This window comes from Thermobia domestica, chromosome 9 (genome assembly GCF_964235325.1).
Source record: "Thermobia domestica chromosome 9, izTheDome1.hap1.1, whole genome shotgun sequence".
Classification (NCBI taxonomy): domain Eukaryota; kingdom Metazoa; phylum Arthropoda; class Insecta; order Zygentoma; family Lepismatidae; genus Thermobia; species Thermobia domestica.
Window position 1 is genome coordinate 268,705,831 of NC_137462.1, and position 16,842 is coordinate 268,722,672.

Below are 16,842 nucleotides of genomic sequence, written 5' to 3' on the forward strand. Positions count from 1 at the left end.
ATGTTAGGAATTCTTTCCTGACTGAAGAGGTAAGGAAAATTAAATCTAAACCAACTTCCGCGAATGATCGGGCTTTCTGCAATTGTGTGTGCTCCTCAGTTGCAAGGGCAATAGTTCAGTCATTAAATCTGGTTCGGAAATTTGTTCTTACGATGTAAACATTAAAAAGAAAAAAAAAAGAAGAGACAACTTTGCATGTCAACTGCAGTCAGAAAAGAATTCGGGTAGACACATTCAGAATAAAGGGTTGTTCTCTGTAAATGTGCACGCCTGGTAGCCACAAACTATTAATTATGTGTATGTCAGTTATAGTTAAAGAAATAGAGAATTGAATAAATGCATGGGCAACTCGAGCGATGCAAATTATACATTGCATTTATAAAACATTGGCAGCAATTTGCTACCTACTGCTTGGTGAAGTTTCTCTACCTCAAAGCCTCATTAATTTTTTAACAAGCTTTTTATTTTTATTTGCACATACATTATTTATTGCCTGTCCGAAGGTAGGAACTGGTCGACGTATTTATTTATACAAGGTAGTCACTGCATTGTATAAACGTAAAAAAAGAACACTTTTTTTTTCTTCGCCCTACCGGCACAATGAAAAACTTCTTCTCTTGCACTTGATTGGGTCGCATCGTCTCGGAGATCATCACAGATGGTTCGGATAGCAGACGACAGCGGATGGTTACCGCGCTACAATCTTCAATGCTATTGTTATTTTTTATTTCATAGTGCATGACACATATACACCAAGTATTTTCTGCTAAAGATATTGACGAATAAAATTTGTATAAATTTTCAAATTCTACCGTGTTAGTTATGTACGCTTTCCGACTCTCTTTTGGAACTACATTTTTCTGCCACAGCGCACAGGCGCAGTGAGGATGTGATTATGGCTAGTCGCTGGTTTGCGGCATGGCGGCTTGTAGTTGATTCAATGTCTCGTAGCACGGTGCGAGGGTAGTGTTGTGTGCGAATAGCCGGTGGAATGAATTAAACCTATGTGTAAAATGTTGTCGTTGTGTGTGCTAATAGTTTTACTTTGTGGTAAGTACAACAAAACATTTGGAGCATGCATACAAAGTGTTTGTTTTCTGTGCTTTTATTTATCCAAAGCGAGAGGCAAAAGGATGCTTGCTTGACAGATGGTTAGGCTTAACAATGCTGGGTTTGTGAGCGTGGAATACGTGCGGAGTTTTTTTTTTTTTTTTTTTTCCTGGCTAACACAAACAAAACAAGATCTTAACTGCAGGTCTGTAGTTAAGCCCACAGCCTGCGGCAAGGAATAGTTCGCCAGCTAGTATTTATTGTGTAATGAGAACCTATCCACGATGATACTAAAGTCTTGTTAAACACTGGGTTTCACGAGTCGGATAATGATACTGCCCCGTTTCATCAGATATATGCAGCAATGATGTCTGCTTTGAAATTTCTATCTTGTTGAAATAAGGGTTGATTGTTGGTTTGTGCACAGTACATTTACTGCTTTAAAATCAGATATAAGAAATGTCGCGATAAGAATTGAAGCACGTAAACTAGTATCGTGATATTGTCATTTTTGTAAACTTTCGATGTAAAATTGTGGTGATAGATCATGTGTACGTTCCAAACACGTTGTATTGTTTATATCTCATTAATAAACAGAAAAATTTAACGTGATAACAGCTTTAGCGTAAAGTAAAATTATTCTCTATGCAATTAGAAACATGTTAATTATTTCTTTATTTAATATACTTAATTAGTTCAACTGATTAAATTTAAAAAATACAGTAGGCGATTAATATGTAGGGTCTAAGTACGAAAAAACCTTACTTAATTTCTGGTGCGAAGGGTGCAGTGGCGTAACTAACGGGCCCGCAATGCAGGGGGCTCACGGCATAAGAGGACCTATTTAAGTTTCTAAGATTATTTGTATGATGCGACGATGTCAACATTCACTTTTAGGTTTCATATTTTACATGTTTCTCCTCAATATTGTTTTGTAGTCTTCTAATATTTTTAGGTTACTACTTTAAAAAAAAGCCATTTAATTTACCTCTAACACTATGTGTAGAAATTTAAATAATAAACGGAAATTATTTGACATAATTTTCAGTTAATTGTGAATTAAATTTTACTTTTTTGCTTGGTAACAATGAGAACAAAACCAACCTGGGCATAATAATAATAATAATAATAATAATAATAATAATAATAATAATAATAATAATAATAATAATAATAATAATAATAATAATAATAATAATAATAATGTAAAACTTTTGTGTAACATGATCAAGTAGGCCTACTGAGTGACTAGAGGAACATTCAAAGAAATGGTTTCTATTGCTGCATAAATTTTACATGTCTCAAAATGCAAAGAGCGCTCTTTTGACATTTTCGTGCGGGGATCCGACACCGTGTGCATGGGTTTCCTCGGGGTTCTCCCGTTTCCTCCCACTTTCTTCATTCCACCATTTCGTTCATTCCTCATCATCACTGTCTTCTTTAGCCTAACCGGCATAAACGTGGGACGTAAAACTCAAAGATTTCATTTCATTTCATTTCCGAGCATTTGCTTCAATATTACTTGTTAATGTAAGGTGTGGTTAATATCGTTTTCAAGAGTTTTCTTCGTAGTTATTCGTGGGAGACCCGGGTTCGATTCCTGGCGGGAGTTCATGTGGTTCGGATCCCACGTTTAAGCAGTAGGTCCACATCTCATATAGCCTCGCTACTCAAACGGGACGCTAATCTTAAATTCAATCCAATCCAATCGTGGTGGAAATTGTTTTTCACCAGTGTCATCATTATGTCAATGCTGTTATCATTAGTAACTTAAGCTATTGTTTTTCACAAAATTCATTATACTTTAGTTGTGATCGATAAAAAAGTATCTAGATCAGATAGCATCTTACTTTAGTCAATTCATTCGTTATAATGGCTTTAAAAGTCAATATACATACAAGCAGGCCCGTATTTAGGTAAGTGCTATTCTGTGTTCGAGTACAGGGCGGCAGAATTTAGGGGGCTGCAAAATTTTCGATTTTTTTTTTTTTTGAAGATTCACAATAAAGTAATATTTAAATCTAGCAACCCGCAAAGTCCCGAGCAAGCACGAGGAAATAATATTGTGTTTAATTCGCTCTAATTAAACCTACAGTAGTTACTAATTAGCTAGCTTATGTGATTATTTTAAAAAAAGTCATTTTCTCCCACCCCAAGGGAGGAGGATGAACTTGAACATCATGATAACTGATACCGTTAAACTCAGCGATTACTTTTACAATCTCGTCCCCTCCCTGGGAAGTGGAATTTGACTTTGAAGTTGAATTGGCTTGAAACTGTCACTATTCATCACAGCAACTCCAAAAACTATGAATTCAACTCTAATAATGGCCGTTTCCCGGGAAGGGGGGTTGGAAAATTTTGTGCAAGGGGCGGCAAATTATTTAGAACACAGGGGCGCACAATATATAAATACGGGCCTGCATCATGGGCGTCTCTGGCGGGGAGGACGCGTCCCCCCAATATTTTGAAATACGAAATATTCAGTATTTTATTTTAATTTAATTTATTTACTAACAACAGAATAACATATAAATAATAATAATTACATTTATTTGGAATATACGGTAATATTCAGGCTGTGAAACAATTATAACAGGCTAGGTAGTACCATTTAAATCACTTTCTTTGATGTCCCCCCCCCCAAATTTTACATGCCAGAGACGCCAGTGGCCTGCATGCAAGGAGATGTAAATAGGCTCAATCAGTGAGTAACGTATATTTAAGGTTAAGTTATGTCTAGCTATGTTACAATAATGGAATCACCTCGAATGAGTTCTTAAAAGAGTCAGATCATTCAATCGACCTAAAATTGTTTGTGACAAATTCAGTAAAGTCATTTAAAATCTGTTTTGGAACGTATGCAATATGTATTTGCCCAAGCCTTTTATTAAATAATAATAATAATAATAATAATAATAATAATAATAATAATATAAAGAAAAATAGACCAAAAAACTTAACTTGACACAAGTTTCTTCTACTATTACAAGCAACTTCAGAGTGAATGCAATAGGTACCAGTTGAGAATATTCGAAAAGCATTATCAGAATGAACTTGAAAAGAATTTTTTTTTTCGAAATTTAAAGGAAATTTTATATTAAATTTATTTGATTGAATTCAATAGATGATACACTTACATATTTGGAACCTGCATATTAAGGGATCCATTGAATTAGCTATATGGAGCTGTCACTTTTTACAGGGCCGGCGCTAGCAGTTTTGCCGCTCTGGGCGATACTTTCACATGCCGCCCCTTTAATCCGCAACCTTATTTTGACAGAAAACGTTCAAGTGTCACGAAAAAATAGGATGCCCCGTTTAAAAACATGTATGAAATGGAAAAGTAAACAAAAAATTGAACTACCTCTCTCTAATGCTTACACAATATTTAAATGACTCCATACATGTCACAATATTCAGTATGATCGATTTCGCTGTATATCTGTGATGTACAGCAGCACATACAGAAAATAATTTTTTTTAAAAAAAAAGTGCTTTAGTCACAACTAAGAATGTTTAATTTTTAAACTTATTTTATATCAAAAGGTGTTTACAATAGAGTTGATTGATTGCGTTGATTTTTAATTTAACGTCCCTTTCGTCAGCGAGGCTATATGAGACGTGGACCTACTGATTAACGTGGAATCCGAACCACGTGAGCTCCCGCCGGGAATCGACCCCGGGTCTCCCACGCCAAAGGTGTTTCCAATAGAGTATGGAGCATGAAAATAATAGTGAATCAGATATTACGGCAAAACTAAATGATTAGCCTAAGCCTTATAGTGATAGAACACAATAGTGATACATGAATTTAACATACCTTAATTGAAAGAAACTTTTCTTGCTTTGATATGAGCAAATTTCTTTATAACATTCGCGTAGTCCAATGTTTCAGCCAATTCGTGTTGTATTGATATCATCGCTAGACCACTCAAGCGTGTTTCAGCCATGGAAGACGTAGATAGTTTTTAATAAGCTTAAGTTTCGAAAACCTTCTTTCTTCACTTGCCACGGTTACCGGTAAGGTTAACAAAATCCTAAGTGCAACACTAACATTGGGAGTAAAGTCATGTTCCTTAATTAATTTCAAAGTTTCTTTTGTTGAACTTTTACGCTTAACTATAGCGGATAACCCTTTCAGATCGTCTTTCAAATCACTGGGGTTAATATCTTTCGATTCTTCTGTGTTAAAATGCCGGCAAGTTCAGTAACTTTTCAGACAAAAGTTCAGGTGACATATCTTTAAGATTACTTATATCGTAATGAAAATCGAAATACTCGATGTGATGTTTAAGATGTCAGAGCACAAACTTTTCGCTTAAAGTTAACACAATCACGTCTAGAACTTTGTAATAAAAATCGCTCTTGTATCTTGTTTGTGGATCTTCAATATCTTCATCCTCTGCCTCGTACTGAAACTGTCTCTTCTTCTTTCGACTTCGAGCTTGCACTGTATTTCCTATCCGTGGGTCATCCATGTCTAATGCTGATGACAACTCCATCATATCAACTAAGATTGCTACTTTGCATCATTCCTGCTCCTCTCAAAGTATTCAGATATATTATCAAGAAACCCCAACTGCATCCAACACATGAGAATCAATGCTTTGGAGACTTTTACTTACTATGTTTACGTGGAATAAAAAATCATGCCAAATAACTAGTGAGTAAAGGAAAGGAAAGTTATGCAACCGGTTTGCTATACACAGAGCATCGAGGGTGACCATTCTGTCTGTTCTATTGCCGTTACTTATTTGAAGTAAGGCATCATAAACTTCCCTTGTTTGATACGAGGGACTCGTATATGAATGAAGTCAGAGCATCAATTCGGCTCTCGCACCTTGTGGTGCTTAATGGTTTTAAAGTGAGACCGCTAATATGTTCCTTTAGTATGGCCCAATCTTGAATCGATGCAGAAAAAAATTCTAACTTTTTTAGCTATACAAAAAATTGAACGGCGTACTGAAATGCTGTGGCTGCATCATTAACGACAAGGTTTAGTGAATTACCATTGCAAAGAACATAGAAGGTTCGGGAATTTATTTCTAAAATTCTCTTCTGAATACCTGAATGTTTGCCTTTCATATTGGAAACATTGTCATATCCTTGGCCCCTTATGTCTTCGATAGGAATGTTAATTTCCTCTATCTGTTTAATTATTACTTCTGTCAGTCCTAGACTAGTGGTGTCTGTTACCACTACGAAACCAAGAAAGTGTTCTCAAATTTTTACAAAGCATTCTTCATTACTGTATGAAATTTCTACATGAAATTTGTCATTTGCTCGGTACCAGAAATATCTGGCGTACAGTCTAGTATTATAGGGAAAGGAAAGGGAAATATTGAACGATACCTGTGGCTAGTAGTTTCATAACTGAAAATGAGGAAAGATGCTTTGAATTTCCTGAGTGAGTAATTTCCTAAATGTGAGTGAAGTAAGTTCAATTATATTCTTAGATGAACACAATTTTATTTTTTCCATGTGGGCCCATTACGAAGCATTATATTTTGATAATATTCTTTTCAATTTTTGCCGCCCATTAGACTTGCCGCCCATTAGACTTGCCGCCCTGGGCGGTGGCACGGCTCGACCCCCCCTCGCGCCGGCCCTGCTTTTTATCACCATATATGTACTAAAAATGCAGATATAACCAGTGGCCACCGATTACTATTTCGTACCAAAAAAAATGATCACCATCCTCTTAGGTATTGATCAACGCCATTATCATCTCTCTATGACTTCCGGTTCCCTAGATATGGCTCCTTAAATCACCCGAAATCGGAACTTTTTTGGTCAATATTTCCGAAACGGTAACAGTGCCGGAAAAATGCTATCACTTCTTTCAGATAGTTTTTAATGCTGTATCGAATGGAGGGCTCAAAATTGAAAAAAACGCAAATAACAGACACATATACACAGGGGCGGATCTAAGGGGGCTATAGGGGCTAAACCCCCCCCCCCTTGACGCTCAGGTATACACTGGATAAAATAGGCTTCAATCCTGCTTCACACTGGATAAAGCGGCAAACTATGGTTTAGCCCCTCCCTTGATCATATCCTGCATCCGCCACTGCACACACACACAGACAGACATAGAGAATTCATTAACGAACTTTATGTTATTTGAAAATATTCTAGCTTATATTGGATAAATTCTTCAGTTTTTTTTATCCAAGCAAGGGAAAATTTCCCCCTTTTTTTCGAGTATATAGCTGTAGCATGTAGGTGATGAATTTGATCTCCCCTGGAGTTTTATAGATCGCCCTCCCTCCAAATTGTGGAGACTGAAGAAACCACTGCTCCATTAATACGTAAATTTTGAACTAAGCATAGAGACTTCGTGTCTGGCTTAATTTTAGTACCAATTATTTAGTGTTAAGAATGGATTTTCAACTGTCGCCGACATTGATTAGAAAATATCAAATGTAAACATTATAAAACTAGGGACAAGGACAAGTGCGCCGATCCTGCGAGGGCCAAAGCTCATGTAGGCCCACTGCCGTGCCGTGGAAAATCAGCGCCCGGGGCGAGACTACACGACGGCGCCCCCATACGTATATTCCAAGTAATTTTTCATATCTTTTTTTTTCCTTTTCTATCCCGATTTTTTTCCCCTTACTTCGGCGCTCGGGGCCGTCGCCCCGCTCACCCCCCACGGCACGGCCCTGTGTGGGCTCCGCTATTATATTTATGAATATACAATATTCGGCATAATTTGAATGCAATTTGTCTTAAAATCCTCATTTATATAACTTCTGAATCTGGATCTCCCCCCTTCCCAAATTTACAGAGAAATCGGTGCCCTTGCACAAGGAATTAAATTCAACTTTAGTTATGGCAATTTAAGAAATACGGAGATATTTTAGACGGTCCAGGGATGTTATAGGGACATATTATTTTTAACAAATGGTCATCGTCCTTGGAATTTGTTAATGTTATAGAAGATAGCAGCTTAGTCGTGCCTTAGTGGTATGGTTCTTTGTAGCACATGTTCGTAGTTCGAACCTCACCTGATCAAGTGACTAAGTGGTGTACAAATAACCATCATATATATCCAAAGGCGCACCCGGTCCAGACCCTCCAAAATTTCCTAACTGAACATACATTTGTACACTTTCACAATAAAACTATAATAGTTTAACAGGGAAATGATTGATGTAGCATGAAAATTTAATCTTACACTTCATATGTACTTTCTCTGTTATAAAAGCATTCTAGCTCTATCGTTTTTCCTGAAAATATAGGTGGAAATATTTTACAATTACATATTGTCTTTTCGAATGCAAAATAATACCCGTTCAATACTACATAGGCTTCTGGCTTGTAGTATTCGACCCCCTCCTCCCAAACAAAAATTCCGAATGCACACCTGTACGTATCTTTTCGTGATAAAATGTCTTTTACGTTCTCTTCATAATTTCACAAGCTGTTCATTTCAAATTTCATTTTCAATTTATACTTGTCTCGTGTAGCCCGCAAATCGTAAGAGAGGGACGTAACTAAATCTGTGATTTAATTTCGTTTCAATAATTCAATTATTTTCACCTGATTAGAATTCAAATTATGCAAATGGACAAATGGCCTAATATGTATATATTTCAACAGGGGCGGATCCAGGACGGACTTCTGGGTGGGCGGTGTGTTGTAATACTTCTACTTAGAGCTACTTTTAAGAACTCCAAACTCTGGAATGTGATTTATTTATATATAAAATAAGAAACTTTCCTCTTCTGGGGAGGGGGGGAGCGATTGCCCCGATCACCCCCCTGGATCCGCCCTTGTATTTCAAAATATGTATTTTTTGTTTATTGCTATCATTTTCCTTTATGTACAAAATTTTTAATGAAGCAATATGTGGTTTGTCTAACACGAAACTTCCTACAATATTTACACGGATTGGAAAAGCACGTCAGAAAATTACTAAGATTATTCAGTTTTGCCCAACTAAATCTTTGTTTTTCATTTTGCATCTGTATTTCTTTTTGTGCGTTTATTTTTAGTAATGAAATTTTGCCGATTTAGGTATACGTGTTTCGGAACTTAAGGTGTGTCGCCTATATAATATAGCTCTAATTATCATGTAAGTCCAAAATCCAAATTTGATGTTCTGACACGTTCTCGATTGATTCTTGTCACTCTGTATGGCAATTGCTGTGACGAGTGGCGTATTTACGATTTTGTTTGGGGGGAAGGGGCTTTGCCTGAAAATGTGAAAATTCTGTAAGATCTTTCATATACTTTACTATAGTAAGTGAGATTTCGGGGGTGGGGGGCTTAAGCCCGGAAGCTCCTCCCCTAAATACGCCACTGGCTGTGACAGATATTGTTTAGCTTTTGATTCTGTATCATCAGTCACGTACAACCTGTGACTTCTGATACCAGTAAAATTTCACTCTTGACATGTGTGAGTGACAGTCCAACTGTATGATCGCGATAAAATTACCGTAAATTACCAACCATTTTTATCTTTAGAGGTGAGAGGAAAAGTAATTCTGGAGTTCCCGTGTACGAATAGCTTACGGAGGTCTGTGGTTGACTAGATGGTGCATGCTCATCTCAGTTGTGTATGATCAACGTAGCTGTTAAAAACAAACGTCAATAGGTGTGCCTTTCAAGATCGGAGATCACTTCTTCATAATGAAGTTAGTTGCGATGCTTGTTCAACATCGATAAGTCGGTGCCTGCGCCTCTATCAGGCCCGTATCCAGGGGGGTCCAGGGGGCCGGCCCCCCTAAATTTTTGCTGGCCCCCTCTAAAATTTTCACGGTAGGCTTGCAAATGAACTATGATATGGTAATGAACTATAATATTGTTGGATCGGGTCCCCCCTAACTTCAGCCGGGCCCCCGCTAAATTTTTGTGCTGGCTACCGGCCTGGCCTCGACCCATTCGGATATACAGGAGTGTGGAACTGTGAAATTATCATTGAACTGGGGCCCACTGATAAATTCCTGTTGTTAAGATTTCTAACTATAGCTTTAAATACCAATTAACGTGTTCTTGTTTTCTTGTGGAGTACCATAGAAATAAAATAATTAATTACAATTTTTTTTTTTCAAGTTAATTTAACATATAAATCCAAAACTTGTATTAGGAATTACAATCGGTCTGTGTTCATGAGCGCTGATCCTGGGGCTTTAGGGGATCCGGGCTTCTTTCCGTAGATCTTTGGTTGAATATTTGACAACGAAAGATGAATACTTAAACGTTTATTGTCCCCAGAGTTATACAGAAATCGGCGTCACTGCCTGTCTGTGACTCGTAATTTGGTAATGTATTCGTTTGTTTCTCCCACTTGGTGTTTTAACGCAAATAAATAATTTAAAATGCAAATTAAAAGTAGTAATCTTGCAATTTGTTTAGGTCTTATGTACAAAATATTATTTAGCGATAAGTTAGTGTTGTCGAAGTGTCTCTACGTTATCAAGAAATAAGTCTCGTGAGTCATGAATCATGGGCAATGGCGGCCCACTAATAAAAATTTAAAATATGTGATTTTTGTTTTTAACTTCGTGCGTAGAAGAAATAGACTAACTGAACATTACAAAGTACGTGGAAGAAGACTTGACTCATAACCGTGATTTTTTTTTTAAACCTCTTGATTACCAAGTAAGGTTCTCAGCTATGGGTTTAGCCATTCCGAGACAAATATTTGACGATGTGCTTGTGCATACTCGTTTATCTGGGGGTGGCTTCAGAAGCGAGGAACATAACTACTACCTGGCAGGTTTGTAAATAATAATAATAATAATAATAATAATAATAATAATAATAATAATAATAATAATAATAATAATAATAATAATAATAATAATAATAATAAAATAAAAATAAAAAAAATAAATTTCTAAATATTACATAATTACTATTATTGTTATTGATATATATTTATATTTTTATAATTCCTAGGTTTGTGATTTCCATTTTTACACGCATTTCTATGATTGCATCAAATGCATACTTCTATGGAAGAAATTAAATATTGTAAAAGTATCAGTATTATTATGAGTCAGAAGATAGTTACTTTTAAGTTATGGAATACTCTACTGAAAAATTACAAAAAAAAAAAAAAAAAAAAAAAGCAAAAGAAAGAAAGAAGGAAAGAAAGTTCAGGTCGTACTTACTGGAGAAAAATTACTCCTTGCTTTTAAAAGATTTTTGAGTGCAAAAGAAGGAAAATTCCATGATCATACACGGAAAATTCAAGAACACTTTTTTTTTTCAACCACTGCTGGTGGAATATCAGTCTTCGATACCTCACCTGAATTTTTTAAAGCGGTATTTTTTTTCTGTGACCTGCGACTGCGGTAATAACGTTTTGCAATTTTTATTTATTAAGAAACTAGAAGATTGCATTTCGGACGTTTAACCGTCCTAGTGAACAAAGAAAATGTAAAATTCCTGGATAATCCATCTCATACCGAGACATGGGGACCCAATGACCAAGCCATGTTCTAAACGAATGGACGACATTGCAGGGGAATTAAAAAGAAAGAAAAAAAAAAGAAAGAAAAATGCAAATTTCATATAGGCTAGTTGCTTTTAAATATTTGTGCTGTACCTTACGTTGTAGTTGCATATAAACATAAAACAAGAAGCAATAATGCAGAACATAACAAAGATCCAGAAAATATGTGACTGACGAACATTAGCGAACTTTCATCTCGGAGAGGGGAAGAAGCATGCCAGGACCTTCTGGAACATTGTTGTCCCCCTCCAGAACAGTGTTGGATTATAAATAAGATTATTTTAATTCTCAGAAGCAGATTTGCACCTAGAATTTTTTGTTGGGAGGGGTCCGATTTTTTTCTGAGGGGGGAATCCAAAACTTTCATGTAGTATTAAACCTGTGTTATTCTGTACTTGAAAGGAGGATACGTAATTGTTAATTACGGACACCTATATTCTTAGAAATTGTGATAGAACTAGGCGTAGTGTGATAGAACAGATGAGGCGTAGAATGAAATCTCTGGGCTACATCAACGATTTCTCTGTTCATCGCCGGCAAGTATAGTTATGTTCACAAAGTGTATATATATGTTAGTCCAGTTACGAAGTTTTAGAGGACCAGACTCAGTGGACACCCTCTCCGTGGGTGTGCACCCGCTTCTCACAAGTAACGTGCTATCGTAGGACTAGCAAAATATCCCAGTTACGCCAATAGGAACAAGGAAAGTGGGAAATAGCTACCAAGTATGGTTATTTTTTCCTAGCCCCAGTACATTTTTAAATTGACTATTACAACTTAAAAATATATTGTACTGAATTTAGTGAATGAACTATATATATTGTAAAAAAAAAAAAAAAAGATACAAAAGTACATTCAAACATTGACAAACTTGCCGTCCGTTTTTCGTTGTTAAATTACAGCGACGTGTAACAATAAATATAAATGTTCTATTATCGGTCATTGATTATTTTAATAACAGTCCATTTCTACTATTACATATATATAGCCTATAGAGAGATGCAAAGAGTCCTAGAAGGAAATGGAGCCTTTAAAAAAAAAGAAAAAGAAATCCGTTTCATTGAAAAACTAATAATTTGGTCCATCCCTCTTTTCCCATAATAGCTCTAAAATAATAATGACTGTAAAGAACTGGAAAATTGGAAAGAAGATGGAAGTTGGTGATCCGACGCCATCTGTCAGAGACCGGCTGAACTACGTCCAGCGTAGTGACGAGCATATCACTAACTGGCATATCGGGAGTTTTCTAGACCTAGTAGCCGTCACGTCTTTCATTCATGTGACTCCCCAGCTTGCTTCACGACACCCCGGAAAAATTGGGAAGCAGCGGCCGGGAATCGAGCCCTGGACCCCATGCACCAGAGGTGAACGCTGTTCCACTGAGCCATCGCGGCCCCTTAGTGAAAAAATAGAGATGGTACTAACCGTTATTTATTCATTTAAATTGAACTTTCTTTTAAAAAGCCCAACATTTCGAAGTAAAAAAAAAACTTCTAAACTTTTGTTTTCTAAAGTCCCTCTCGTTTCCGACCCCTTGTGTCTAGAAATAACGAAGATTGTTTTGAAACTCCGTCGACTGTTTTGTGAAGTGAACGAATCCTCCTTGTGTAGAAGAATCTTAATTTTCTTTTCGTGCGTTGGAAAAAGTTTCTCCCTCTCATCGTGGGTTAATGTTCCGTATCATTTGATTTAAATCTAATTGATTCCTACTCCTTTATTCAGCTTCTGAACTTCCATTTCAACTTTTCTGATTTTTGCAGACCAAGTTCATGGAGAACTTCAGAGATACTAAGATATCTATTCGTGTTTCGTATATATCTCCATTCTCAGATTGTTAGGTGAAACTCTTTTAGAGATTATTATTCAATATCCGGAATGTTCAGGGAACTTAAAAAATTCATTAGTGAATTCTCTATGTCTGTGTGTCTGTCTGTCCGTCTGTCTGTTATTTACGATTTTTTTCAATTTTGAGCTTTTCATTCAATAGAACATCAAAAACTATCTGAAAGAAGCGATGGAATTTTTCGCATCACTCTTACCGTTCTCGAGATATTGACCAAAAAATGGCCGATTTCGGCAGATCTAAGGAGCCATATCTCGGAAACCATAAATTATAGAGAGATGATATTGGTGTTAATCAACACCTAAGGAGGTGGTGAATATTTTGGTACCGAATAGTAACCGGGGGCCACTGTCCAACTGACCAGTGGTTTGGCCAGTGGCCATCAGTTAATATCGGTACCACAATGTTTACCATCCTCTTAGGTATTGGTCAGCACCAATATCATCTCTCTATGACTTACCGTTCCTGAAATATTGGCCAAAAAATAGTTCCGATTTCGGAAGATTTAAGGAGCCATGTCTCGGAAACCGTAAGTTATAGAGAAATCATATTTGTATTGATTAATACCCAAGAGGATGGCGAACATTTTGATACCAAATAATAACCGGTGGCCACTAGCTAACTGGCTACTGGCCAACTAACCACTGTTTCCCAGATATTGGCCAAAAAAGTTTGAATTTCGGGAGATTTAAGGAGCCATATTTCGGGAACTGTAAAGTCATAGAGAGATATTTTGCGAATTTTTGCGAGAAACAGAAGAAGGTATGGATAAAAAGATTTACTTTTACATGTAAGAACAATCACAGTTATCCTTCCTGCTCCATCTCCGGTTTTATATATATATATATATATATATATATATATATATATATATATATATATATATATATAGTTCGTTCTGGCAATGCTGTTGGAGCATTCTCAACTGGTTTCATTGTATGTTTTTCGCCGAATTGTTGCTGGGAAAAGACTTAAGGATATTGTGTTTTCTCTTATTGAGCCTTGTTCACTAGAGATCTACATAAAAGACAAATATAATGAATATATATACAACACAGCAAATGCTATGATCTGACAACATTGTAACAAAAGCATACAAGAGCTAAGAACGTTGTGAATGGCAGAAAATAGAACTGTTTTAAACGGAATTTTGATTTACGGAATTTCCACTTATGCTCCTAGTTACTCATAGATAAATGTAGCTGTTACCATCAGCACTATAACATAAATTTTACCTCCATCCTCTTCCTAGTACATAGCTTTTTAAAGGGGTGGTGGTGGCTCAGTGGTAGAGCGTTCACTTCTGGCGCATGGGATCCCTAGTTCGATCCCAATTGCCGCCAAATGATGTTTGTGATTTGCAAACACCGTGTGCGTGGGTTTTTTGTGGGTGTTTGTTTCCTTCCACATTTTCATTCCATCACTGCTATCCATTACCATCATTGTCTCTCTTAGCCTCCGTGTGTAATCGTGGGGTGTTAAATTGAAAGAAAAGGCCATAAGAATGCAATTTACTAGTTACCAAAACTTTTTTTTTAAAACAAATTTTACTCCTGTCTCTTTTCTAGTATAAAACCAGTTGAGACTTCTCCAACAGCGTTGCCAGAACGAACCTAAAAAGAATGGAGAGATGAAGCGGGAAGGATAGCTGTGATTGTTCCTAAATGTAAAAGTAAATCTTGTCATCCGCACCTTTTTCTGTGTCTTGCAAAAATTCGCAAAATATCTCTTTATGACTTACGGTTCCTGAGATATGGTTCCTTAAATCTCCCGAAATTCAAACTTTTTTGGCCAGTATCTAGGGGACGGTGGGTAGTTGTCAAGTGTCCAACGGTTACTATTTGGTACCAAAATGTTTACCATCCTCTTAGGTATTAATCAACACCAATATGATATCTCTATGACTTACGGTTCCGAGATATGGCTCCTTAAATCTCCGAAATTCGGAAATTTTTTCGGCAATATCTCGGGAATGGTAAGTCATAGAGAGATGATATTGGTGTTAATCAATACCTAAGAGGATAGTAAATGTTTTGGTACCGATATTAACTGGTGGCTACTGGCCAAACCAGTGACCAGTTGGACAGTGGCCACCGGTTATTCTTTAATACCAAAGTGTTCGCCATGCTCTTAGGTATTGATCAACACCAATATCGTCTCTCTATAACTTATGGTTCCCGAGATATGACTCCTTAAGTCTCCGGAAATCGGTCATTTTTGGCCAATATCTCGAAAAATTCCATTACTTTCTCAGGTAGGTTTTGATGCTCTCTCGAAGGAAAGCTCAAAATTTAAAAAAAAAAAAAAAAATCGTAAATAACAGACAGACATAGAGAATTCAGTAACGAACTTTATAAGTTCATTGAAAACATTTGGCGTAACAGCCCATTTTGTGGGCCTAAGCGCGCTCCAGCGCACGTCCAGCTTAGCGCCGAGCATGTCGTCAGCGCCTTGCGACGCCCTGTCCCTAACAGGCGCATCAGGAGCTTTCTATAGTGCTGCCAAAATGTCTTGAGCCGTGGCAAAAATGTGAACTAAAGCTCACACCTGCTACACACCCACGCGTTGAACCAATAAGGGTTCAGCTGTTGCTAAGCGAGAAAACCTTAGCGAAAGGGAGTGGAATTCCTTCAGCCGATAGCAGCGCTTGGAATGGAAGACTAGGTATCAAGTCAATGCGGTATATCTTTAAACCTATTGGCCGTCACGTATTGTTTTCACGCGACTCCCCAGTTTGCGTCACGTCGCTGGTTGGACGCCGAAAATTGGAAAGCGCCAGCCGGGAATCGAACTTAGGACCACACGGACGTGAATCCAACGCTCTAACCATTAGACTGCCTTCTTGACCTCTTGTCTTGTATAGAGATCTGTTAAGATCAAAGCTGATTTGTTGATATCGAACAAGAGGACGTTTCAACAGACAATTTTAGGAAATTAAAGAAAGTTCCGGAAAGTTATTTCGAGTTTCAAGTGACGAGTCAGTGCATAGTTGTCTAGTTGACTTGTACGGTCCACAAGAAGCAATGACCAACTGGGTGATGTATGGTGAACACATCGCCTTGGATCACCGTTCTTTCTTGCTTTTTAAACCGGAGATCACACCCCTCTTGATGGAACGCAGAATTGAATATCGTGATGAAAGTTGACTGCAAGGGAAACGTGTATTCTTTTATTTTTACGACTTAATCATTTCCGAGCTGTTTCAATTCTTAGAAATAATGCAGAGACATATATACATATATATACCAGGAGATATGTAGGGGGTATTCGCATTACGTGAAGTCCTGTTTAATTTTTAATCAACTTCTTTTTTTTATTACATCTTTTCTTCGAAGTGACTCATAAGCCGAATATGCAAAAAGCGTTTTCATTCGCTACCGTTCACTCTGTTTCATGGCGCGAGAAGGGTTTATTCAGATTTAATCTGCTCTGATGATAACTTATAGCCAGCGGGGAAGGGTGTTTGCATGCTTACATG

The 16,842-nt window shown here is 37.0% G+C and overlaps 1 protein-coding gene across 2 annotated transcripts in view; it reads left to right on the top strand.

Annotated features, from left to right (window-relative positions):
- The first annotated feature begins 894 nt into the window (after positions 1-894).
- LOC145660691 (inactive tyrosine-protein kinase 7-like) overlaps positions 895-16,842 on the top strand; it is a 395,652-nt gene continuing 379,704 nt past the window's right edge. For both annotated transcript variants that reach the window (XM_081726038.1, XM_081726039.1), the window contains exon 1: positions 895-1,050. In XM_081726038.1, the coding sequence (XP_081582164.1) occupies positions 1,005-1,050 (46 nt within the window). In that variant the 5' untranslated portion in view covers positions 895-1,004. The remainder of the gene's footprint in view (positions 1,051-16,842) is intronic.